General features: G+C 40.6%; 2 protein-coding genes across 2 annotated transcripts; both read left to right on the top strand.

The window, feature by feature from the left end:
* On the top strand, window positions 1–4,248 carry myl7 (myosin, light chain 7, regulatory). The gene is made up of 7 exons (XM_017467164.3): window positions 1–156; window positions 520–618; window positions 738–813; window positions 1,516–1,620; window positions 2,582–2,660; window positions 2,784–2,832; window positions 3,761–4,248. The coding sequence occupies exons 1-7, from the start codon at window positions 154–156 to the stop codon at window positions 3,863–3,865; spliced, it is 516 nt and encodes a 171-aa protein (XP_017322653.1). The 5' UTR covers window positions 1–153; the 3' UTR covers window positions 3,866–4,248.
* A 2,330-nt stretch (window positions 4,249–6,578) lies between these two features.
* Window positions 6,579–27,348, top strand: tbc1d10aa (TBC1 domain family, member 10Aa). The gene is made up of 9 exons (XM_017468244.3): window positions 6,579–7,131; window positions 16,045–16,144; window positions 19,070–19,177; window positions 19,368–19,474; window positions 19,639–19,753; window positions 20,135–20,200; window positions 22,480–22,669; window positions 22,762–22,916; window positions 23,154–27,348. Exons 1-9 carry the CDS (start codon window positions 6,935–6,937, stop codon window positions 23,922–23,924), a joined length of 1,809 nt encoding a protein of 602 aa, XP_017323733.1. The 5' UTR covers window positions 6,579–6,934; the 3' UTR covers window positions 23,925–27,348.
* The last annotated feature ends 620 nt before the right edge of the window (window positions 27,349–27,968 follow it).

Raw genomic sequence — 27,968 nt, 5'->3', positions numbered from 1 at the left:
CCCTCTAACGGTCCTTTTTAGGGGACAGAGAGAGGCAACAAGTTCTTTTTATAAAGAGCCCGGTGATAAGGTGAGCTATACATAAAGTCTCCATCAGTTCCCACTGACCCGGACACACACTCACACACACAGAGCTACAAGGAGCCGGCAGACATGGTGAGTATGCACCATTTTCACTTAGACTAGGTTAGCATACAGTGAAATGCCCAAATTGTGTTATAGCAGAATCGATAACTAACTGAAAATGAGAAAATGTGCATTTCGACATTATATTAATAAACTACTGCTGCCCAAAAGCGATACTCTCAACAAGCCAGCTTCAAAAGTGCCTACTAGCAGTTTTGCCAACGAAATAATTTTATACATCATTTAATATCGTCCTCTTCGAAAAATGTGAAATTGTACACACAGATACCACGATTTAAATCCGTGGTACAAAGTTCTAAAATGATCACTAGAGCTATAGTAATTAGAATTAGAATGACATTCCAGCTTTAAATGTTTGGTTTCTTTCCCCAGGCGAGTAAGAAAACAGCGGCGAAGAGAAAGAACACCCAGCGGGCCTCCTCTAACGTTTTCTCCATGTTTGAGCAATCACAGATTCAAGAATTCAAAGAGGTGATGCATATTTACCGTGATAACTATCGATTATACAATACGTATATAGTATACTATATTCATTTTATACTGTGCCATACAAATCATATATAATAAGATCGTCATGGGTTCGTTTACAGGCGTTTGGCTGTATTGATCAGGACCGAGATGGCGTGATTAAGAAATCAGACCTGAAGGAAACTTATGCGCAATTAGGTATGATTACATAATCTTGCATTTTTTTTTTTTAGGATTGTTACCTTTGACATTGGCGTTTGTTAAAGGTGGGGTCACTGATTTTGAAGTCGATTTTTTCTTCTTCTTCTAATATTTGGTAAAGCAGCTCAAATTATGGCAGCTGTCAATAAAATATCTGCTCTCTGTGGCACCTCAGGCTCTGTAAATGGGAGAACAAACAAATCATTTGGACAACCAACAGTCAACCAATTAGGACAATGAGGTGTCTCTAGCTGGCCTTAGGCTTCTTCAAGGGCGCTACAAGAGGTTGTTTTGTAGAGTTACTAGCTTTGGGGGGAAAAGCGGGGTTTGGAATCACTTTCTATTAAAAATAAATAAATAATAATAATAATAAAAAAGCAAAAAAAAAAAAAGCACTGCACACTGCTGCAGGACTCAGTCTAGAACTTTTGAAGGTTCCCCAGAAAGACTCTTAATGGCTGAATATTTGAACTTTGTAACTTAAGAGCGCACATTCAGGGGTTCTCTCCATTGCAATTGGATTTTACGTTCACTGACTACACCTTTAAGTATAAAGAATGAATTGAACACACAACACACACATAACCTCTGGTTTTTGACAGATTCATCATTAAAAAAAAAAAAAAAAAAACAGGTTTATCCTTTAGCCAATAATAAGCCTGCCCCTTGTATCCCACTTGTTCTTTCTGCCTGTCTAAGGAAAACTGAATGTAAGCGACGAGGAACTGGACGCCATGTTGGCTGAGGGTAAAGGACCCATCAACTTCACGGTCTTCCTCGCTCTCTTTGGAGAAAAACTCAATGGTATGTACAAAACTGCTAACTTTAGACTGAATACACAAAGAGAACTACATTTAAAAGTGGTGTTAATGTAAAATAGTATGGGAAAACACACTGCAGACTGTGCTGTTATAGAAAATGAATGCATCCCTCCTCCTACAGAGTGCATTATTTTTGTATAACAGCACAGTATGGAGTGTGTTTTTCCACTTACACCACTCAGACTGCCAACGACGACAATGTTTCATTTAGTGATGTAGGAAACGTCCACATTTTATCGGTTTATAGTTGGATTTATTGTCGCCGAACATCCGAGAGACAAGTCGGTTCCCGTTCTCACTTACATTAGCAGCAATAAAAGCTCATTCACTCACCATGCGTGCTCTTTCTCTCGCTCACTCAATCAGAGCTCTCGCTCTGAAAATGCAGCGTGTCATTTTAGCAAGAAACTGGAATATGTAAACTCCGTCCTGAAGACTTTCCCGTGCTGATAAACTTCACAAAGCACATCACCACATCAGTAATTATATTTTATATTTAGTTTTACTTTAATAATAAACAGATTTTTTTTTTTAAACATGTTGTTTAACAGTTTTAGCTTATATCGAGAATCCACCTATGTACGAGCTGTTACTATAGAAACAATAACATATTAGAACGAGCGCATTAACATGAACCTATTGTTCAGGTTACAGCCGGAACTGCGTTAGAGCCGTGCTTTAAGTATAAATATAAATAAGTATAAATAATGCATGCTTTCTGAACAATCAGATTTGATTCGAAACCGTACTGTGGTACAAGATATTTTATACCAGCGACACTGTTTTTTTTTTTTTTTTTACCTCAGTAACACAAAAGCTACCAACAAATGACTTTGCTCTGAATGTAACTCCATGTAGTAGTGATCATTAGAAGTGTTGATTATTCTGGTATATAATTTACCATTAGAATTCGTCTAAACCTGAACCAACATTTCTCTGTACAGGTACCGACCCAGAGGACACCATTCTCAACGCATTCAAACTATTCGACCCCAATAGCACTGGCTTTGTCAATAAGGATGAGTGAGTGTGCAAAGCATAGATGTTTTTATTTCTACTTGAAGGGGGTTTTGTTTTTGTTTTTTTTTGTTTTTTTTAAAAGTTCTGAAGTGAAGATTTCATAAGGTATCATTTCCCCCACCTCAGGTTCAGAAGGCTTCTGATGAACCAGGCAGACAAGTTCTCAGCAGAAGAGGTTTGTTACGTCACGATCATGGTTTCATAGCACACTTTCGGGCTGTCCTAATATTCAGACAACGTTACAAGTTTAACGACATTGTAGTATTGAATCCATAGTGACAATTCATTTGACGCGTAACACTTAAGTGGTTAAAGCTACAAGAGCACTGTTGCTAGGCAACTAAGAAATTATGGTATATGGCGGGGCGGCTGTGGATCAGGTGGTAGAGCGGGTTGTCGACTAATCGTAGGGTTGGCGGTTCGATTCCCGGCCCACGTGACTCCACATACCAAAGTGTCCTCGGGCGAGACACTGAACCCCAAGTTGATCCCGATGGCAAGTTTGTAACTGTGGGAAAAAAAATTTGACTAGCACAAAGCCATTAAGTAAATGTAAACAGAGGGTGATGGGTGAAATAAGACAAAACCCATGAGAACATTGATATTTTCCTCAGATGTTGGTGAATTACTGTGAAAACACTCTTTTTACGACCCCAAATTGTGTGCATACGTCGACACGTAGCTCGTTAGCTCATTTGGATCTCGACGAGGTCGGCCCTAGCGTTAATATTATTTTGCCTGATGTGATTTAGCAGCATATCTGAGGGAAAAGTAGACATTCCTAACAAGTTTGCCTTGTTTACACTGTTGCTATGCTTTTACAAGGTAGAATTTATGATTCCTCAGCTGCGGTAGCCAGTGGTAGCTAGCTAAATTGCTGGCTTTATGCTTGAAGTCCCAGTTTGCCTAGTAACTTTACCTTGAGATGGCAAGTGTCTTTGATGCCTAATGGTTTACGTTTAAAAAGGTCAAAAGAGAGTCTAGATATAAAGAGAGCATGACTGGAGAGACACTCAATGAGGTATTTTGGATTATTGATGTATCTACTTTACTATAGAATTACAGTAAATAATGCCTTTTGTGCTTCATCATGTCTTGTCCAGGTGGAGCAGGCTTTTTCCTTGGCCCCGATCGACGTGTCTGGGAATATCGACTACAAATCTCTTTGTTATATTATCACACACGGGGATGAGAAAGAGGAATCGTAAATTAAAAAAAAAAAAGAGCGAATAACTTGAACAGGTTGAACTGGCTGTTGGATACAAATTGTTGCTTTTTTTAAAAAAAAAAAAAGTTAATTTAGATTAGACTGTAAATCTGTGTGTGTGCGTGTGTGTGTGTGTGTGTTTGTGTGTGGAGGGGTGTATTTCAATTATAATAATCAGCATTAAAGGAATACTCTGACTTTCTTCAGTCTAACCTCTATCTACCCCATTTGTAGTTTATATGCAATAATCACTACAGACAAGAATTTCATGATGTTTTCCTGTACTGAGAAAAGAGCAGAACACTAGTTCGGTCAAAACTCAATTATAATGGAAGTCTAAGGGCAGTTGTTGTATTCTGTCAATAAACGTTTATGCAAAACACATATAGTCGTGTACTTTCTGATGATTTCATCTTTTTTCAGAGTGAATAATTTGTGGTTATATCTTATCGTACAACAGTTAGTTCCGGTCCACTAGTTTGATTGGTTGAGCTGCTTATATTTAGTATAACGGCACTCTAACGTTTCACTGCGTGTATCACTCCGCATGTCTGTGTTCGCCACATGAAATTCCACTTCCTAGTTCGAAAAGGTTACCGCAGTAGTGTTAGTGACATTCTCATCGGACGATACATTTTTCATGAATATAACTTTCGACTTAAAATATGAACGCTTGTCAAATGAAAATGAAAAGGAAGAAGGGAAGCAAATTTCAGCAGAAATTTCAGCCTTTAACAGGAACGTACCAATCATTGTGAGCTATCCAGTTGCTTCTCAGTTATTGAGACATGTCCGTCGTCTTGATATTCAGTTCTTGTTGACAGAACTGTTGTATAAAAGCAATATTGCACTCACAGGCTTTGTTCTTACACTGAATTTCACTGGTTTCATCCTACTCATCCCACATACCAGTAGGTGGACTGGTTACACTAAATGGCGTCTAGTTTTGAGTAAATATTAGAATTTTTGTATGCATTGTGCCTAAAATGCAGAATAACCGTTTAAATTTGTTTTGATTTATGTTCTTAAAAGTGTAAACATACTTTTTATGCTAGTTTTGGGAATCAAACAATGTTGTTTGAAGCGTGTTAATAAAAAGAGTGATAATATGACTGGTGTCATTACTTAACCTCGAACTTCCAGTGCAAAAATAAAGGAGAAATATCTGGAATTTGGGCACTAAACTCACAATAGCTGGGTTATTATTTATGAAGAGGGGAATAATGTAAATTTTCACTTTTAATCTTCATAAAGCTTTCTGCAGGGTGCACGGTGGCTTAGTGGTTAGCACGTTCGCCTCACGGGTCCGGAGTTCGATTCCCATGTGTGTGCGGAGTTTGCATGTTCTCAATTGCGGGGGTTTCCTCCGGGTACTCCGGTTTCCTCCCCCAGTCCAAAGACATACATGGTAGGCTGATTGGTGTGTCTAAAGTGTCCGTAGTGTATGAATGGGTGTGTGAGTGTGTATGTGATTGTGCCCTGTGATGGACTGGCACCTTGTCCAGGGTGTACCCCGCCTTGCGCCCGATGCTCACTGGGATTGGCTCCAGGTTCCTCCGCGACCATGAAGAAGGAGTAAGCGGTAGAAGATGGATGGAAAGCTTTCTGCTATTCACTAGATGGCAGCACGTGACCGCCGAGTCAATTACATTAACTGTGAGTCAGATTTATATCAACTTCTGATGGTTTAACATTTTCTGAACACATCTGAGCTACTGTGAACTTGTCTATTTAGTATTTTTTTTTTAAATGTGTATGAAAAAAATAAAAGAATACTATAAAAACATCCTCCACCCAATTCAACCCACTAACGGAAGCAGCAACGCAATACGCATGCGCAGATCTGTCAAATACTTGTGGATTTGTTGGCACTGTTATGTTTTGCCACCCACTTTCCGAAAGTCCCGCCTTCTTCTCCTCGCATTGGTGCTTGCGAACTGTCCGATTGCCGTCTTGTTAAAGCGCATTTGTTGTTAACCAATCAGCACCCAGAACTCTGGAACGCACTGGCCAATCTTAAAGCAGGAGGTGGGATATTACATAATGTGGGTGGGAAGAAAATAAGTCTTGTTGTGGTATATCGCGAATATGACATTTCGGGTGTATATTCTCTTAACGGAATCCATTTGGGGATTTTATTTTATACTCACCACGGGAACATTAACGTAAACTCTCGCGTCGCACAACAACTTTCGGTCGCTAAAAGTGTTTGTTTGGAGATGAGGTGACGCCGTTTGAGTTTTCATAGTTGAATGAAACTAGTTAGCAGGCTAAGTTATCGAGCTCAACATCTAGTTAAAGTTAGCTCGCGAGCTAGAGCTGTGTCCAGATATCAGGAAATAACAGCACGACAACTTAAATAGCTTTTATATCTGGGGAAATATTGCATGCTGAATATTTACAGCGTTATATATATATCTATATAGTTTTTAAATTATAATTCTGTAGCTGTCTAATGAAATCATCTTAGCTAGCTGGCTAACGTTAACGTTGCATTGAATGACACGTCGCTATGCTAGTTTGGTTAGCTAGTTGCTAAAAGTGACAAGAAAAAGTTGAAATTAAACTTCAACTGTCGCTATGTAGTATTTAACCTTGTGTTCAACTTTTAAAGTGTGAAAATATTAAGGCTTTTGGTTTGGACATTCCTTTTTACTAGAGACTTTATATATATATATATATATATATATATATATATATATATGTATATGTATATATTTAGTTTAATATACGTTATTAGTGTAAATCTGGTTTCTAAAATAGTCTACAGTTAAAAAAAAATAAAAAAATAAATAAAAAGGGGACAAAGTTGTGGACTTTTCCAATTGTAGCTTCATAATAAAAAAATTAAATTAATTTAAATATAATTGTTAAAAATATTATTACAAATAAAGTACTAAGTAATTAAGAAATAAACTGTCACTGTGATTTCTTCACAGTAAACACATGCAAGCGGTGGACATCAGCCATGTTCCTGTACGCATAGCATGGGTTTTGCGGTTTATTCAGTCTCTGGGGTTTCAAACTGCTGTTAATTTTTCTCCAAAAGAAGTTGTTAATGGCCTAAACGATGAGCGTAACGATGGCTGATGTTGAGAACGGTGATCAGAGCTTGGACACTGTGAGTTTGCAGACAGTGGGCAGTCATTTTGGAGATGATGAAGAAAGCTCTCTAGGCTCCGACTCCGAGCTCAATGGCTTCCCAGGCTCCAGAGAGACGGACAAGTACGGCTTTATCGGAGGAGCGCAGAAGTATTCGGCCGAATCGTGAGTATGAGATGTCACCTGGAGGCTTGGAGCCTTTTTCCGCTCAACCACGCAGAAGTATTTACCTGAATAGTGAGTAAATATCTACCACGTCACATCCAAAGATGGGAGTCTCGGTACGGTCTGATACGGGTTACGGGCTTCACTGATCGAGCGTCAGGTCGGATTTGATCGGAATTGACGTTACATCCCAATCTAATCTAATCTGATGCACCCAGCAGAGATAACATTATTTGAACCCAAATTTGAACGTTATTTGAAAAGCACTGATGGATGAGAAGTTTGACATATCCTCTGGCGAGCTGTTGAGCAAATCAGTAACAGACAAAACAGTGAATCCAAAAAGCTGTCCAGAAAATCGCTTTCAGAACATCTAAACTGATCATTTTAGCGATTAATATTCCTTCATACGCTCGTTTATTCTCTTCTCACAACTGAAGCTTGATGAACATCTTGTTTGGGACAAAATGCAGTTTGGTTTCTTTGAGTTTTGCCCTCAGGGTGTGCAAACTTTTGCACTCATCTCGGTGTGAGTGTCCCAGAAGCTCTCTCGTCCATAAATCTCAAATTTAGACTCCAAAGGCTTTCAATCATGTTATGCTTAATATTTTCACCCCCTATCTAAGCTTGTTTCTTCCCCTTGAGGAAATGACCTTTAGGTGTTGTTTATCAGATGCAGAAGGCCTTTGGGATTTTCCACATCAATTCGCCCAGATCTTTTCTTTTCTTTTTAGCATCCTGTCCTGGAAGGCCAGTTAATATCCTTTTATTGAGATGTGCTAGGACGGCTATTTTTAAACCGTCCGAGAAAACGTGTTTGTTATGTTTAAGTTCCTCTCGCACATCTGCAGTTATATTGCATTGATGGTGGAATTAACAATTAATAGAAGTGGTCTCTTAATTTGACACATAGTAGTTAGGGGTGTAAATCTCCCTCTTTCAGGTGATACGATACACATCTCGATATGTAGTAATGACTCGATATACTTCAACTCACTACTGATCACATACAGTTTGATTCAGCACATATGATTCACTTCAGCACCAATATGATTCAATTAAGCACCAGTATGATTCGGTTCAGCCCCGACATGACTCGTTTCAGCGCTGATATGATTCAATTCATTCATCAATATTAATCGATTCGCTTGATTTTAACATGCATTAATGTAGCTGTGAGGATCCCCGATACTCGATACTGATCTGTTGTGTGTTGTCAGTCAACATACCATGCATTCTCTGCATAAGACATACCAGTGGATCAGAATGAAAAAAAATGTCATTTCCTTTCCAATATCAATCCAATCTATAATAAACAAATCACACGATTGTGTGTAATCTGAACACGTAGTCATTTGTAAATATCAAGTCAAGTTGGGATTTCTCTCTTAACTGTCAAACCAAATCGAATGGAGCTTGTTCCCCTCTTTGCTTTCGTTTCCTTATCAAATAATCGTGCATTCAGTGGTTGTGTAGTGATGCACTAATGCACTAACTCGGGTTGTGTAGTGATGTTTGTGAAATTACTTAAATCTTAAACTATCTTAAGGAATATCTGTGTGTAATATCTGATTACTTTTACTCTGTAGACATTTTCACAGATTTTTCTTAGTTTATGATAATCACTATTATTATGGAAAACATTTACTAAACATTTCCTGTTTCTGTCTCGTGTCACCATCAGCTTTTTCCTTTTACTTTCAATTGCTCAGCTAAGATACAATTTGCACCAGATTTTTGATTTTCATTACTAGATAGCAAGTTGCGTAGCTGCTTCTCTGATTTAGTAAGCCAAATTCAACAATGGAAGTCACTTGTAGGAATGTAAACACATACACTCACTACTGATACTGGGTAGAGCCTCCGTTTGTTCTCAAAACATCTCCCGTTCTACCACATCCTGAAGGAGCTCTATCGGCTTCAGATCCGGTGACTGGGAAGACCACTGAAGCAGACTGAACTCGTGGTCATGTTTTGCTTTGTGATTTGGTGCATTATCATACTGGAAGTAGTCATTAGAAGATGGGTAAATTGTGGCCATGAAGTGATCCAACAATACTCAGATAGGCCGTGGCATTCAAGCCATGATTGATTGTTATTAATGAATTAAGAAAATTCCCCACACCATTACACCGCCTCCACCAGCCTGGACTGTTGACACAAGTTAGGTTGGGCCCATGGATTCATGCTGTTGGTGCCAAATTCTGACCCTGCCGTCTGTGTTTTTCTGAGCCGGTGTCTTTCTGAGCCTGTATCCACTGGAGCGTCAGCTTTCTGTTCTCGAGTGATCGAAGTGGAACCCGACGTGGTCTTCTGCTCTTGTAGCCCATCTGCCTCAAGGTTCGACGTGTCGTGCATTCCGAGATGTTTTTATGCCCACCGCAATTGTACGTAGTTATGAGTCACTGTAGCTTTTCAGTCAGCTCCAACCAGTCTGACCATCCTCCGTTGGACCTCTCGCATCGACGAGGCGTTTCTGTCCGTAGAACTGCCGCTCACTGGATGTGTTTTCTTTATTGAACCATTCTGAGTAAAATCTAGAGACTGTTGTGCATGAAATCCCAGAAGATCAGCAGTTCTAGAAACACTCAGACTAGCTCATCTTACACAGACAATCACTGAGATCTAATTTTTTCCCCTCATTCTGATGGTTTTTGTGAACATCACCTGAAGATGGAGACCTGTTAGAGTTTCTTGCAGTCGGTTGCTTCATTCCTGCCCCGTCGTCTTTGGATGTTGTTCACTGTGGAGATTAGCCGAGACAGCAGAATGAGAAGGAGCCGGCCAACATGATTCGCTGACGGTTGCTTTCTATCTGCTCTGTATTTATCTTCCTTATCAGTGACGGAGAAGTCAAGCAAGCCATGCAAGAAAATGGGAAAGCGATAAGAAATATGTGAAATTCTTGGTGGAAATATAATCAGGCGTTCCCAAAATGGAGCTTGGCACAGGGTTGTGGTTAACTTTTCCACAGTAACACTATGGAGGGAGTTGAATATCACAGTACACTCTCATCAGGATGTGATTATGAACACAGGCCTTTGTATGTCTGTGTGGTCCGGAGGAAGAAAAGAGGGGGGGGGCTGGTTGCTTACAGATTGCAGTCATGCAGTCAGAGATAAGTGCAGAAACACCCAGGAGACTAACTACGGGTCATTCTCTCTCTTCATGAGCCGGATGTTGTGGTTATGCCTGCTTTCTCTACACACGCTGCTGACTGCCTGCTGACCGCTTGTGTATTTAGTGTCCCTTCAGCGGTGTGGGGATTAACACCATCGTTATTTCAACTGCTCAGGTTACGTGTAAGTTAATAGGTATATTACTGCGCTTTATTACAGCTTCGCAGTTTTTTCATAGTTACGTCAAAACAGACTAGCTGGAGCTGCTTCCACATTTTCTATGGGGTTAAAAAAGACAAACTATGTGTATTTTTCTTCTGTTAACATGCTGATGCAAATACAAAGTGTAAATTTCTAACAATTTAATATTCTGATTTAGAATATTCATAGTTGAATCAATGAATGCAACCTGTCCGGTCCCTGAGGCAGAGAACCAACCCCAAACCATAACATTTCCACCACTGTGCTTCACAGTTGGTATGAGGTGCTTCTCCTGAAAAGCTGTCTTTGGACTGCGCCAAACGTGTCTGCTGTTACTGTGGACAAACAACTCTATCGTTGATTCCTCAGTCCTGAACACATTTTCCAAAAGGCCTTTGCATATATGCTCATTGGCAAACTGTAGTTTTTCAAAGGTTCTTTTTTTTTTTTTTTTTTTTTTTAAAACTTAAGAGTCCACCAACCTTCACCAACTTAACAGTTCACTCAGGTGTTGTTAAACAAGTACGGTTTACCACAAGGAACAACGTTTAATACCTATAGCACTTACACAACAAAAGAGCTGACGCACTGCCTTCCGCTATTTTGGATTCTGACAGCTCTTCCACACCAGTCCCGTTGCCTTACGGGATAGCGCAGTGTCTAGTGGTTCCATAGTGCAGAATCTCGGCGGAAGCAGTAGGTCATCCGGGTATAGAGGGTATGCATTGACGTCAATTTCCTGTCGGAACACGCCCCCTCGGCCGGACTGAGTGGGGAAAAAAAACATACAGCAAAATGACTGGTTTTAATAGGGGAAGTTGCGAAAAGCCTAGTATAACTAACGACTATCAGCTTAAATTAAAGGCAGTTGGACTCGACAGTGACCCTTACAACCTGCCCAAGAACCTGTGGTCCATAGATATTGGCATGTGGCCAGAAATCGGTTTTTATGCACCCGATTTCGATGCCGGGGATATTCGGACGCAGCTTAGGTCTCTTAACAGTTCGGTGGGTTCAGCATTTGAATGATTCCCGCCCATTTTCACGAAGCTCCGCCCCCAGAATCACTGGTGGCCTGTAGAGTGTCTTTAAAATGGCCTATGGGGGTCACGAAAAAAAGCAAACAAGTATTCCACACTTGAAGTCAGTTTCCCAAACGGGTTTTTTCAGCGACTTAATACACTTTTGTCGCAAAGGTGACGACTTTATCCGGTGGATTTTTTTTTTTAAATCATGTTTTTCATACTTTGTGTTACCTTTGAAGTATTGAATAAGACCCGATGGTGCAAGTGTGTTATAAGGAAGTAATCACTGACCGTATTGTGCGTCAACTGGTCAGCAGTTCTTTCTTTAAGAATGATTTGTCGTATAGTGTACATTTTCTTAATAGTTACATATGAAGTTGTATGACGCCCACAAACCAGATTAGATCCTGTTATCTCTTACATTAAAGGCGTTCATCCTGAAGACTTTCCTGTGCTGGAAATCTTAAAGTTAAAGCTTTATCTAAGTACTGACACTGGAGACTCCTTCCATAAATGTTGAAGAAACATCTCCTCATGGAAAACATCACCATATCGATGACTCTAGGTTTTTCGTTGTTAATTAACAGCTTATTTATAAATCTGTTCCTTGTTAGGATTAGGTCATTGTGTGGAAAGTAGATAGCGTGATGTATGTTTGCGCAGCTACATTTTGACTCCAGGTGTTTGTGTAGGATTGTAAATCACTAACAGTTTGGCGGTTTTTCAAGTCGAGCCTGTTTTCTATTAGAGACTGATCCGTTACCTAAACGGCTGCGTGACATCTCATTTATAGCGCTTCAACCGTTTAAGCACTAGACACGCCCTCGAGGGCCAAAGATGACCATTTGAGCTTCTGACTCATCACAGGAAGTCAAGTGGAAACCCGGTCGTGTTTTTCTAAGCCGACAATCACGCTTTACACCTCACGTTGGCCTCACCCTCTGGGAGCGAGAAACACGGGGTGTTGTACCAAGTGTGTCAGTAATAAATGAAGAACTGAAACGTGTGGCGCTTTTATCACGATCCAAACCTTGAACACAAACTCTCACGCTTACAGAGCTCTGTAGCCCAGTGACCATCATCGAATCCATGATGCCTTGTTTGTGTTTGGATGCGATTCCTGTCGGTGGTTTTATTGTCACTCTACTTTACAGGCCATCGTAGATCCTGGGGGCGGAGCTCCATGGGTGGGAATCGTACAAATGTCCAACTCGTATCTTGGAAGGGGAAAAAAAAGCTAATCAGATGACATTAACATCGGCTGAAAGGGTTTGATGGTGCTTCTTGGTATATCTTGGTGCTCTCGTTGGTTCCAGTGGCAGTGTGATCACACTTTAAGTGCAGAATAATCACATCTGGAGTTTTATACGCGTCTTGTAGTTGGAGTGTGAAATAGCTTATTGTGGGCGAGCGGCTCTGTGCTATGCTGAGTGGACACCAGGCTTCCTGTTTGCTCAGGTTTACGGGCACTCCGAAGACCAGAGGTCACACACACACACACACACACACCGTCTCTGCATGAAAGCAGAAGTGAGTCTCTGGTTCAAAACCCATCCTGACTTTTTAAACATTCAGTACCTGATCGACTTTTGTTGGCAGGACTTGCTGGTTAAAAGATGGGGGAAAGGAAACTTCTTTTTTTTTTTTTTTTTTTTTTTTTTAAAAACTTAGTTGGAATTGATAAAAAGGGAACTGCGAGTTTCATATCTTTAATTTGCTTCATTCCTCTAACATAAGCTTCAATTTGTATTCCGGTCAGTATCTTTAGCTTTGTAAAAGGGAAGTGATTTGACTGAGGCTGTGTGTGTGTGATTATCTTGTGTTTGGAACAATTTTTGGGGGCTAAAACTGTAAATATGAATTGTGCAGAAGTTTATAGCGTTTATTTCTAAAATCATAGTTTTCACCTTTGAGCTCGGTCATGAATTGAGCTGTTGGTTTGGACACCTTTGTCCTCGCTGAATTAGTCGAGTTCTGATTTTACAGACTTTGGCCTCCATTTGACTTTCTCCTCCCTACTTACATTGCATTTCATACTTTTCAACCTGCCCCACTAGGGTCACTCTTGTTCCTGAACCAACATTAAAAATAAGACTTAGAGTTTCTATATTACTGCGAATGTGCGCTCCTTGAAAAGGTTTCTCGGGGGTTCTTGTCTACTTAGAACCCTCTCCAATAGGAAAACACTGTTTCAAGATTTTACATAAAAAAACTGAACCTTTTGTTCATTCTTATGACTATTTTTTTTTTTTTTGGCCAAGTTGTGTTTTATTATCAGAATTGTAGCTCAGTGTACTCATGTTTGAACGCTATAGTAGTTCGCAAGTAAGGGCAGCTTATAATGTTGCAGTTTGAAATGTTCACGGCAGGAGAGCCTAATCTGAAAACGTCATGGATTTTTAACTGTTTAAAACCACAGAAGATGGTGGTGAAACTTCATCCATCCATCCATCCATCCATTTTCCATACCGCTCCTCCTACACAGGGTCATATTGAGCCTGGAACCTATGACGGGGAACTCGGGGCACAAGGCGGGGGACATCTTGGGCAGGGTGCCAACCCATCACAGGGCACTACAACCCAACACGTTCACACAACCATTCACGCACTACGGACAATTTGGAAATTTGTTTTTGGACTGGGGAGGAAACCCCCGGTGGCTCTTTGCATGATTTTGCGTTCATTTCTGCGATCGAGAAATCCTAAAGGGAAAGCTAAACATCATGAAATGTCCAAGTATCTTACGGTATTAAATTGATCGAATGCCTCATTTGAAATTAATTTTGGATAGGAACAGGAAACACTCATCAAAAGATTGCCTTTATAATCGAATAAATCACTTAACCCGTAACGGGTTTCTCTTTCTTGGATGTTCAGATTTATGAGCTGAGGATTTGTTTTCTTCTCTCTAAGCTGTTGAATTATAGGAGAGGAGATGTAACTAAAACGTCCATCCCATCTTCATCTATGCCATAATTACAGGAACTCGACAGCAGACGTGCGTGTAAACGTTTTCGCAGACCGAACAACCATAACGTCATTTCATAAACATCTTCCCAGTGGCAAAGCTGGATTTAAAAAAAAAAAATAAAAAATTTTTTATGAAGAATTGTGATTATAGACATACGCAAATAGAAACAAAAACAAGCCGCTTTCAACCGAAGGAAAAGAGAACGAAGAGGAACAAAGACTAAATCTCGTCTTTGTGAGTTTTGTTGAAACTTGTTACAGGCTTCCAGTGTATTACGAACGAGTATAAAGAAGAACAAACTAAACCAGCCGGACGACTTCACGCCACATGACAGCGTGTGGAGCTCCCGTAGCGCTGCGAATTCCGATCTGAGCCGTGTATGTATTGTGTGTGCGGAAGCTCGTCGGTTTCACACTCTTGAAAACGGGTCGGTGATTAGTCCGGAGACAGACATACAATATGTATTGAATTTGAAAGGATTGTGTAATCGGGTTGTGTTGTTGCATTGCTAAATCGTTCTGAAACTCTCAAGCTTCGCGTCAACAATTTGTGGTCAAACTCAGGAAAGTGCTTGATTAAAGCAAAGGGTACAGTTTGAAGTTCGGTTGTTTGACAATCAACGAACAAAAAATAAATAAATAAATCTGAAAAATAAATGAAAGTAAGGAAGAAATAAAACATTTTGGGGTGTGCCGTTATAGAAAAATAATCATCAGTGACTGGCGAGATACAGCGACAAACTAGCTGCTGAAGTTTTCCAATAACAGCACAGTTCCAATAACAGTGTTTTATTTTTCTTGTCACAGCACACTTCCATCCATCCATCCATCCTACACAGGGTTGCTCGGAGCCTGGAGTCTATCCCAGGGAATTCGTGGCACAAGGCAGGGGACACCCTGGACGGGGTGCCAACCCATCACAGGGCACAATCACTCGTGCGCACACACACGCACTATGGACAGTTTTGGAAATGCCAATCCACCTACAACGCATGTCTTTGGACTGGGGGAGGAAACCCCTGAAGCACCGTTGCATTGACATCGAGAAAATTTTGTGAAACCCAGTCATCGATCTTATTGGATTTTATTATTGGATAATTAGTCTCTAATGTTATTGAGCTTTTTTTGTTACACTGCTAAATGTTTTCCCAAAGGTATGGAAGTGAGTCCAAATAACTTCCACTTCCTTTTATGGAGTTTTGTGGGCGTCGCTACATGGAAATGAGCGGTGTCAGGAACACGGTTTGCACTTTAGAGGAGAACGACACGCGTACACGAGTACCAAGAACATCGGCGTTTCCGAAACTTTTATAGATCCGGCAGAGACGTATAGTTTTCCTTTGACTTGCGCAAACGTTTGCAAACTTGATCAGAACTACAAACAGCCGTTCCCTCTGCGCTGAAACTGGAGACTCCTTCCAAAACAGACGTCTGCTTTCTACATATCATTTTGGTCGATTTATTTATTTATTTATTTATTTATTTTGATAAACACGCTTTTTTTAATCGGTTTATTGTTAGACCTGTATTACGTAGGGATCACGTGTCTTAGTTTTAACGTCTCGCTGACCGTGTTTGTGTCCGTGTTTGTTCGTCAGGGCTCAGGACGTTCCCCCGGAGGTGTTGAGGCAGAGAGAGCTGAAATGGTTAGAGATGCTGAAGAACTGGGACAAATGGATCAACAAGAGATTTAAGAAGGTAAACGTACAGCACATACACTATGCGTTAATATACAGCTTGTACCTGCTCATAGAAGGGGTTTTCTTCATTTTGAATAGTGTCTGCTGGTTTAAAATAATAATAATAATAATAATAATGACCACAAGTGTTAAACAGAGTCCAAACTCTTAACAGTATTCCCAGTGAAGCTGTGCACATTCTCCGCGTCTTCTCATCCTGACTCATGAGGGCGTTTCACACAGGAGGCTTTTCCAAGTTCCCAGATAAACACTCGAATAACTGTTTTCCGTACCCGAAACACCGACATGCACGTGAACATTTTCAAAATTCCCCTCGATTCGGCACCATCTCTTTATCTCCCTTGTAATTTCTCTGCTCTGGAGAATTTAATTACTCAGAAACCTGCACATTGCCTCACTGCCTCATTAGCCGTGTTGTGTCTGGACAAGTACGGCATCTCATTGAACTGTCCTCACACAGCTTGTGTGTGTGTGTGTGTGTGTGTGTGTGTGTGTGTGTGTGTGTTGGGTGTGTGTGTCTCTGTCTCTCTCTTCTCCTAAGCTCTCTTAAGCTTCTGCTGGGACTGGTGAAATCTCAGGTAAAGAGGAGGGTTCGTGCTCTTCCGCAGGCTTTCCTGAACTGTCCTGATTGCAAATGTGTTGTGTGTGTGTGTATGCGCGCGCGCGTGTGTGTGTTAGATTAGTGCATTATGTGTTTGTGTAATAGAGCAGTCTCTGTCGCTGCTTTTTCTTTGCTTTTAAATCAGGAAAGATGTTCCTAGCAGTGGAATATTACACAGTATATGTAAATAGTAGAACATGAAGTTTTTCATTAATAATTGAAAATTAAAGATACAAATAAGAATAAAAGACCACTGCATAACACCTGCATAGGACGTGTGCGAACCAATCCTGTGTATTTATGACTTTTTTTATTTTTTATTTTTTTTAAATATTTGTTGGTTTAATAGATTAATAATTAATTATTTGTTGATAAATAATTCACATTTTTAAAGACCAATTTATTTATTTAATAATGTTAACGTACTCGGTTATTAGCGGACTTATTCATATTTTAGGTATACGGTCCATCTTTAAAACATTTATTTATTTGTTTGGTTATTTATTTAAAGTGTCTTGAAGCGCACAGCGGCGCTCGACGTGTTGAAGTAATTTCCACTGAAATAGGAAGTCAGGGCGGGGCATATCCAGTGGCTCCTCCCATCCTTTTTAAATCGCCAGTTGCTCAACGGGAACTTCCACAAGGTGATATTTATAACGCCGGAGGCGGGACACTTCCAATTCTAGAGCGCGTTTGATTGGACAGAAAATCTGTTGAGAAGCTGAAGTGCAGAATGAGGTCATCAAAGTTGTTGATCTGTATTGGCGGTAGAGATCGACTGTAAATTATGAACACGTACATCTTCTAAATGCGAATTTTGTCATTGTTTTGGAGCAACACTAGTTTATAGATCACCTTAAGGCTGACATATTCGTACTGAAAGCTAGAAAACTCATGGGGACTTTTTATTTTTATAATCGGATTCAAAGAGCAATGGCAATGAGGAATATAATAAATATAATAGCTGTATATACTAGATTTATTATGTTTATTATATTTAAGCAAGTGCTCTTTAAAAAATATATATATATATAAAAAAATATGAATAAAACATGATTATTGTTTTGGAAGAACGGCATTACGGAGCGTGTGCTTGAACTCATATGTAACTACTGTTTTGCATTGCGAGTTACGCATTTCTTTTAAAACTCTGTGTGCACTTGTGTTATTGCTAACATATGCATTATAGTGCGTGTGTGTACGTGGGTCGATTTCTTTAAACGCATTTTCGCATGGTTGTAAAGTCCTCCTAAACCCCAAATAGTCAGTTACCCCAATATTTGCATGCATGCAAGCTGCATGGTTAATCATCAAAAATCATCACACAGTCGCCTCAAAAGATCTTGTTTGGCTCTGTTACAGCTTTTATACAATTCGTAAGCAATTCCTGAGTTATCTCTTTAAAAAAATAATATACGAGTCAAATGCAAACCTTAAACTTGAGACATATAATCCTTTTTTTTTTTGTTTTTGTTTTGTTTCTCATTAAGCACTCGTTTAGCGATGAAACACTCAGAACAAAATAGAACAATGACCAGTGTTGGGTAAGTAAAAGTAATCCACTCCAGATTACTTATTACTACTTTAATATTGTACTCATTGTATGGGTTTAGCTGCTACAGTGCCATGCAGAGTACATTATCTTTCCTTATGCTCTGCTCATATGGATATTTACACACCTGGTTATCCTACTCCGCATCAGAGGACGTCAGTGTTTCGGTTTCGACGCCATTACTGGTTTAAGAAAAATAAAACCGCGTGTATCCATTTTTCCTCATACTGACTGTGTGATCTAGCGTTTGGCAGAATTGAGCGCCGTCTCCCCGTCTGATTGGTGTCGCCTCCGTTCACCGAAGATTACAGCACCACCGTCGTCTTTTACTGACGTTCAGTTACGTAGCGACAAACCGCTCCAAGTGGAGAGTTCTTCGGGGCAAAACGTGATTTATTTTAAAAAACGCAAGTAACAATTTTATTGACGTCATTGACCGTAATCAAATTACATACATTTAAAATGTAGTGAGTTACATTACTGCGTCGTCAGGAAAAAGGCATTCGATGACAGTAACGCGTCACACCCAACACTGACGATGACACATTTGAGTAACAACCAGTTCGCAATAAACCAATAAACAAAAAAGGTTTTCGTTTGACTCGTCTCATTTGAATCACTTCTAACGTGGAACTCCACCTGTACGGCTTCGCCAACTACCTGGAGTGACCGTCGTAGCCATTTTGAAGATGTGTGTGCGCGCGTGCACACGCCTGCCCACAAATGTGGATTGTATGGCTAATGATTTCCCCTCACACACACACGTACAGGTGAGGCTACGATGTCAGAAAGGAATCCCTCCATCGATAAGAGGCAGAGCCTGGCTTTACCTGTCAGGAGGGAAAGTAAAGAAGGAGCGAAACAGCGAAAAATTCAAGGTCGGACCAACACGCATGCACTCTCACACACTTTCTCTCTCTCTCTCTCTCTCTCTCTCTCTCTCTCTCTCTCTCTCTCTCTCTCTCTCTGTCTCTGAATGATAACGAGAAATTGAATGCACCTCAGAGTGTATTATTTCTCTTATATTGCTGCACTATACAACTGCTATAACGTGTGTGGTGGTTCTAGGAGCTGGACAGCATGGAGGGTGATCCAAAGTGGATAGATGTGATCGAGAGAGATTTACACAGACAGTTCCCTTTCCATGAGATGTTTGTATCACGAGGAGGACACGGGTGAGTCTGTTCAAGTGTGTGTGTGTGTGTGAGTGAGAATATGGACATGTACAGCTTAACACCATTCTTATATTGTAGAGCCTCAGTAATCATTTCTCATAATGTAGTTCTCTGATGTGGTTGTACATCCCTGTGTGTGTGTGTGTGTGTGTGTGTGTGTGTAGGCAGCAGGATCTGTTTCGGGTGCTAAAAGCATACACACTCTACAGTCCTGATGAAGGTTACTGTCAGGCTCAGGCTCCTATTGCTGCGGTGCTACTCATGCACATGCCTGCTGAGGTCAGTCTCAATTCACACACTGTTTATATATATATATATATATATATATATATATATATATATATATATATATATATATATATATATATATATATATATATATATAATACATACACACATGTAGGTTTATGAAAGCAAGAAAATGACATTTGCTAAACTTTTTCTTTGTCTTTCTGTAGAATTTTGTCATCAAGATTTCCAATTAATATTTTATATTCTTTAAATTGTTCATGTACTACGTGTGTTCTTTGATATTCATGTTGTAAGAATTTTTTTCCCCGTCTTCATCATCTTAGCGTGTCTGTTTTTCTCACTGTTTTTCTCACACTGTGTGTGTGTGTGTGTGTGTGTGTGTGTGTGTGTGTGTGTGTGTGTGTGTAGGATGCATTTTGGGGTCTTGTGCAGATCTGTGAGAAATACCTTCCCGGTTACTACAGTGCAGGCTTGGTGAGTCCGACTATAAATGGCTCTGCTTGTGCACGGGCCGTCACCCAAGATTACAGCCCTGTTCTCATTTGTAAGGATAATCTCACTAGTTATTTTCAAAAGATCAAACAGGATCGAAATCGAATTTGACTGAACGCTGACCGAACACGGAAGCACGGCGGACAGTCGGCGCGTGGCGTCCGAGCTCTAGGAGAAGCAGCAGGGATTTTGCTCTGTAGAAGAACGGCGGTTTCAAAATGACCCCGCCACTCGTTTCATTTTCACGTATTAAGCTGACACACGTTTTCTACCAATGCTTTTCAAAAAGTCAAGACAAATTTTTATTTGACCATCTTAATTCCACCAGATATTATATTAGACATTGTTTTATTTTAATTAAATGAACATTATGTGATAAACCTGGCCTGGTCGAGGTTCATGTCGAACTACTGAAATAGTTCATTCGCTATAAAAGCACTAATGAATAGGCAAATTTACATAACCACCATAAAATGCTGTATTACTATTCAATTAACGCAAATCGTATGTAAAACATCCATTTCTGTTTAAATAACAGCACCTGCCCGAGGGCAGAAAATCCCATATTCCAGAAAACCCAGCATGATATTTGGCCATTTACATGGCCTCGTCTATAGAGGGGCTTTGTTTCCCCTTTTAAGCACTGTAAATATTATTAACACACAAAAAATAAAAAAATAAATCCACCCTTACTTGACTTTCAGCTAAATCAACAAGATGTGTGATAAAGCCGTGCCAAAAAACCCATCTGAAACACAAATATGAGATGTATACCCTGGAATGCGGCCATGCTAATTCCTCCACAGGCTTGCACAACGCAGGACTTCACCTTGCCAAGGCTTCATAAGAGCTTTTATTAAGTGCAGCTGGAGAAGCGAAGCCGAACGGATCATACTCCCTCCAGTGAACGATGGCTTGTTCGGCCATCGAAGTCAGTTAGTGAGTGTAGTCTATTAGTGATAAGTTGAGTTGGCACGTCTGGGAGTTGAACAACACCAGTTCTCTGTTCGTACCATGGCAGGCTGGGAGTCTCGGATCGACGGACGTCAAGCACGCTCGTTAGAAAATTAGCCTGGAAACTTTTCAAATCGGTCTAAATCAGTGATTTTTTTTTTTTTTCCCCCTCACTCATTCACACTTTGCATCATGTTTACGATAACCGTCTGCCCGATATGGATAAAACTGGCCACGTCAGCCTGTGATGTTGTCTGGTTAAAAATGTGTCCGAGTTTACATTATAGATTATATCTGTCGTACATCTCCGGTAATGTACGATTCAGCACAGAAGAAGGGTGGCTATATTCATCATTGAGTAGTTTTGACGGGCCAAAATAGTTCATTGTTAAATGTTATTTTATGTTAGTTGTTTATTTGATAATACTTTAAAACTGAAGAATAAGCAAGTAAGGGGGGGGGGGGGGCATGATTTAGAAATTCTGTTGCTTAATAAGTGTGCACTCGAATAACTTCCTCTGAGAAATAGAAATTCCTTTTTTTATTCTTTGTTAAACCTTCTATTTTGTTGGGAAAGAAACATTTAGGATCAACCGAGACCACTGTATTTGTTCACCAATCAAATTAAGCTGAGAAGTATTTCCATTTGCCTAATAATCATGCACACGGTGTAGAATTGAAGTGTTTGTTTTTCTTTTTCTCTTCTTACAGGCCTAGTTAAATAAATCGGAATGTAGAAGTACTGTAGAAACGAGAAACCGGACTGGATGCACGTTTTTAAAACGGTTATAGTTGTGTATCCGTGGATCGCAGGTGTGAGGAAGTGAAAAGCTGAAATCTGACCGACGCGAATGTAGCTCAGTTTAGTCTGAAGTTGGAGAGGAAACATTCGCACTGGGTAATTTAGTTGTTTTGTAACGCCACACAGATCATAAGGTCTGTTAGAAATTATATATCAGAGCTACAAACCCCACCCTGCTCCGCTGTACAAGGCGACTCAACACCGCCATCTTGTGTTTGTGTGTATGTGTTGCTGTGTTCATGAGGCTTAGTGTTTTCTTTAAGGTTTTAAAATTTCTTTACATTATTGTGAGGGTGTGTTTATGTATTTTAGTGTGAGCTTTAGTTTTGTAATCTTATTTCTCAGGTGTAATTTTACGTGTTTTTTTTTTTTTTTTTCTTCCTCCCTGATTTCTGCACTGCACAGTGGATTATTAGAAACATAGCTTCTCTGTGTAAGAGGGCAGCAGTTTGAAGTTTTTAACAGCAAGTTATAGCGCTTATCGTGGACCGTTATGTGTGTGCAGGAGGCGGTTCAGCTGGACGGAGAGATCCTGCATGCGCTGTTGAAGCGAGTGTGTCCTGTGGCGTATCGGCACCTGGACAAGCACAAGATCGAGCCGGTGCTCTACATGATGGAGTGGTTCATGTGCGCCTTCTCCAGGACTCTGCCCTGGGCCTCGGTCCTCCGAGTGTGGGACATGTTCCTGTGTGACGGTCAGACACAAACACAAATATACACTCGTCCTTCTTTTCTTTCTGTGTTGAGTTGTTCCTGAGATGTATATTTTCTTTCTTTCTTTGTGTAGGAGTGAAAATTATATTCCGTGTGGGCTTGGTGTTGTTGAAGTCCATGCTGGGAACTCGGGATAAGCTCAAGGCCTGTCCGGGTCAGTATGAGACCATGGAGGTCCTCAGAGCGATCGAGCCCAGATACATGCAGGAGGGCTTCTTAGTGCACCAGGTAACACAACAGAGAGGAGGAAGAGGATGATGAGTCTCTCACTACTGTAACATTTCCTGTCATTACTGTAACTGTCTGTCAGTCCATGCCATGGTGATCAAGCATGTTTTATCCATCATCACCTTCGTATCTCTACAAAATTAGCATTCGTAAATATTTATCATCGTCTGTTACGTGACGTTGTAATGAAGCTTATTCTATACAGTAAAAAAATTTATGACTCGATTTTTGCTGTAGGTTCTGGAGTTGCAGGTATCAGCACGGGACGTGGAACGCGAGCACCGAAGGCAGCTGAAGCGCTGGAAGAAGAAGCGTGGCGAGCCCGCCCGCAAACCCCCTCAAAGAATGCACAGTGCTCGCGCCATCATGGCCACCGAGCCTCATACATACCAAGACCTCCGCCAGAAACCCACCATCATCGTCCAGTACCCGTCCATCCCTGAGGAAAAGCCCGAGCCGAGCCTCAGGAAGAAGAGAGGGAGCCTGAAGAAAAACCAAGCCCTCATTCCTAACCCCTACGCCCTACCTGACGAGTCTAAACTTACTCCGATATTGGAAATACAGCCTCTGAAACAGGAAAATCTAAATCTTGTACTTCCAAATCCACCGTCGCATCCACCACGGCTCCCTACAATGCAGGAAAATCAGGTCAAAGAGAGGAGCACTTCTACCGTGCGACTCGTGCAGGCGTCCTCAAATTCCTCCATCGATAAGAAACCGGCGGACTCTATCCCTCTGCAACATCTATCCCTCCTAACTGCTCCTGTACACGAATCACCTTCAGCGTGGCGTCCTCACCTGCTGGAATGTCCTCCTGTCCAATTCAGAGAACCTGACCATGATGAGCTCCCTAATAATACAGAAAACTCAGCCACCATTTTGGATCCATCTACAGACTCCAGCCCTCTGCTTACGCCCAACGCACCTGCCCCCCACGACTCACCTGCTGCTTCAGATTACAAAAACTCCAGACAGAGCATTAACAGCTCAGAGGACACGTACTTGTAACTCGCTCACTGTCGCCACCTGGTGGTTTGGAGGAGCAGGGTGCTGCAGTGCTGGGAGAAATATTTACATTATTTTTACATTCGGAAGCTAATATGAGTTAGAGCAGGGGTTCGGTTTTTGCGTAACCCACGTTGGTTCTTAACCTGTGACAATTTACCCATTTATTCACTCTTAAACAAATGATTTGTCTTCAAATCAAATTTACACAATTCACCCCAGAGGCATCCAAGATTTGTTTTGGTTTCTGGTTTTTGCTTCTTTAGTTTTGCACTTGAAAGTCAGATACCAAACATGCCTTGGCTGTAAGGAGGGGACGGGGAGGGGGTTTGCAAATTTGCGAACTTATATTTAATTCTCTACAGGAAGAAACTCCGAGAAGTCAATTAAGGGTCAGTGGAGAGTCGGAGAAAATCCCGGAAAAATACTGTATCCTCAGCACCTCACACGCTGCCGTCTTGAGTGTCACTGCGGTGCCGAGAATGCTCCGCCACCCTAATGGACCCTAATGGTCTAATCAGTTTTCCTTTCCATTAGTGGATGGTGTAGAGAACGGCTAACGAATTGTGCCTAGCGTCAGACGAGTTACAGTCACCAGTGTACTTCAGTAACGTAGACTTACACTCTGACTCGCCTTATGGGACCAAACAAAATACATTCCTGGAACTTTGACATGTGTGTCCCTAAATCTGATGGGAAGTGGAGAGTCACACTACTGTAGGACCAACTCTTAACGCTCAAATCCAGAGCAGAATGTGAGGTTCTGACATCTGAGGCTGCTCATCTGAGGATCTACCTCTGAAAGCTCTGCATCTGTGACTCTATGTCCGAGTGTCTGCATCTGAGGCTGAATATCCGAAGCTGTACACCTGCGGATCTCCCTCTGAGGCGGTTTGTCTAGGACTGTACATCTGTGGCTCTGCTTCTGAGGATCTACGTTTGCGGCTGTCTACGTCTGCGGTGTGGGGGCGGTCCGTCTGAGGCTCTGCGTTCAAGGCTTTACATTTGAGGCCCTTCCTTTGAGTCTGCTTTCTGTTACTGTCTTATTTGTTTCATGTGAGGTCATTCTAACACAAATGAGACCTCATTTTAACCATTTTCTGTTCGGTCATTTTATGTTTGTACATTAATGGGATTGGTTAGAACTGCACGGTGGGCGTGTGCCAATATTCACTTTTCATATCGCTAATGTATATGGTACATTATATCGAACGGCGCGAAACTTAAAAAAAAAATCCCTCTTTAGTAGGATTGACGTTTATGACATTGTGGATTTTTTCCTTAACTTTCCAAACGTGACGATTAAACGGAAGCTCAGCTTTAAAAACAAATTAAAAAACGCTGCATAGGTAGTAGGCGATTATAACAATATCTTCTCGTTATTTGAATGAATTTAGCCAATTTTGAGTCGGTATGGTATCGTTAGGGAGCAACTAAAGCTAGGCACAACTGTATATTTAATAATAAGTGACGCTGGTTTCATAATTTTGAGCCAGTCCGATCGTTGTTTTGTTTTTTAAATTAATCGACTATACACTATGTTCTTAATTCATATTTAATCATCAGATATTTAAACATGGCACTAATGCTAGACCCAGTACTGCTACATTCAGTTCATTCCAACTTATTTTTATTCCAAGTTAGGTAATAATTTTGTTACACACACACACAAACGTTTTACCATGATAAGATATCTTTTTGCTGTATTGATGATTTTAAATTTTTATCATTTTTTTTTAAAGTGTGATGCGTCGAGGAATCGATTATTGGCACACGTCTACTGAATAGCAAGGATCGTTAAGTCTTTAACGTGTTCTAGTTTACTCCGGTGTAACTGCAAACAATCTGAGAAAGGGAGCAACCCGTGAGCTGCTAGAGGGCAGACTTGGTCCAAAGATTTACACACTCTCCACAAACACTCAAGTGCCTGAGGGGTGTTTACTCGCTCCAGCCTTCAGAGGGGAAACTACCTACAGATTCGCTTTTGAAAGACTTTCATTCACGGGCATCGCAAACATCTGTTTATATTACACTCGTATTCATTTGGCAGATTTATAATTTTTTTTTCCTCTTAATCCAAGAGCAACCACCAATTCTTTGTGTTTTGTATTTCACAGATTTCCTTACCACATCTTACAAGAGCTGCACGATAATCACAACAATCCTATACAACATCCTTTTCACTAACGTAATCTCGACGAAATATCTACTCTGTCCGTATACTTTACGCGCAAACGAAAAACGACTCAAGCTGAGAACTTTATTGCTGATCCACTTTATACCACACCGCCGTCGGATTCTCCGTAACGCGCTCGAATACGCTATCGTTTCCATAGCAACAACGCACACCGGGAATTGTATGGCGGACGACCTACAGCACCGAATACTAACGATACGCGTCTTATTTAACAAGGCAAAACGTATGATCGCCGACGTGGTATTTCAAATTCACGGAAGGAGTCTCCAGTGCCGGCATGCGAAGTTTTCTGTCACTGGAACGTCTCCGGGGAAAGGACTTCACGCTGCGTTACGGTTTTGTTGTAACATTGCAAGCTGCATTTAAAACGCAAACGTCGCACAATGTAAATGGTTACATCTGCTTTTCTTAAACGGTTTTCTAGAGGGCTTAGTTCAAAGCTGTAGCATCCAGATAATCGGGATCTATTTTGGGATAAGTCCTAAATAAACCTCCAACTGCTGGGGGGGGGGTCCTCCAAAAATAAATGAAATGTATTTGTAGACTGTTTTGTTCACATTCAGCTACATCCAGTTACATTCATTCTTAAATAATAACAACGCGTAAACGGGAGCTGTTACTTTATTTGTATTTATATATATATATTTCTAATAGCTGGAGCTTTGTGACACTAGTTTGTATGTTTGGTTTTTTGTTTTTTCTCCAGAGAATTTTAATACACAATTTTATGAAATAATTATAAGAATTTATGTCTAAATTTACTACTCAAAAACTGAACATTATTTAGTAAATATTCCTAAAGCTTTGGGTCAGTTTTCTTACTTTTTTTTTTTTTTTGTCAAAACTGAGCATATGCTGTTAATACTTTCATTGCAATATTGCTAAGCCTTTAATGATTTGCAATATTATTATTATTATTATTATTATTATTATTATTATTATTATTATATCGTCTTCTTCGAGAAGGCCTCCTGAGATGCTGTGTGGGACGAACTAACTGAACTGACCTTGCTGAAAGTATAAGGAGGTTGTGCCTTTATCCTTTTATAGTGCCTTCTGAATACAACAGACTTCCTCTCAGGACTAGAAATGCTGACTAACCAGGACATGTCCTCCATAATCGTGGCATTTGAATCTTCGCAATAACATCTAAAAACATCTAATCGAAAAAATGTGCTGTTCTGTAGATGATGTCCAATCAGATGGCTCTTAATAAAAACAATAACCAGACTGAAGTAATTGGTTTTTTTTTCGGTTGTCCGAGTGTGCGTTAAGTAGTGTTTGCGTTCCTCTGTGCTCATTGATGAGGGTCAGAAGGTCACGGGGTTAATTGCAGTTTTATACACTAAGTGGACAATTAGAGGGCATTTTAGTCGGCTTAGCTTTGAGTTTCAGGTATCAGTGAGAGGGGGGTTGGGTTTGGCGTTCAGGGGTCAAAGAAGATTAGCACAAATTGCCATTTTCACACCCTGTTCGAGGTGCATTGGGAAAATCCATTATTGAAGGTAAATAACCGAATGAAATTTTAGACTACAGCGCTACTAAATTCTCGTTTCTGATTGGTCAGAAGGCGTTGATTGATCTATTCAGGATCCTGATGCTGTTTGCGCATGCGTGCCGTAAAATGTTAACGCGTGCGCGGTACAGATCCAGCGGAATCGCACTTCTGTCAATCATCATTGCAACATCTGATCCCTAGGTGGCGGTAATGTACAATTTAGCACAGAAGAAGACGAGAAGGGGGGAATGAAGGAAGAAGAGTGTTAATGGTGTTTACTGCTCATCTGGAGAGATGCCGCCATCTTGCTGCAGGAGGTTAGAAGGTACTGCTCAACGGTTTTACTTATCTA

This window comes from Ictalurus punctatus, chromosome 5 (assembly GCF_001660625.3).
Source record: "Ictalurus punctatus breed USDA103 chromosome 5, Coco_2.0, whole genome shotgun sequence".
In the NCBI taxonomy this organism is placed as follows: domain Eukaryota; kingdom Metazoa; phylum Chordata; class Actinopteri; order Siluriformes; family Ictaluridae; genus Ictalurus; species Ictalurus punctatus.
Note: the sequence above shows the minus strand (reverse complement) of the source record. Positions and strands in the feature narration are given on the sequence as shown.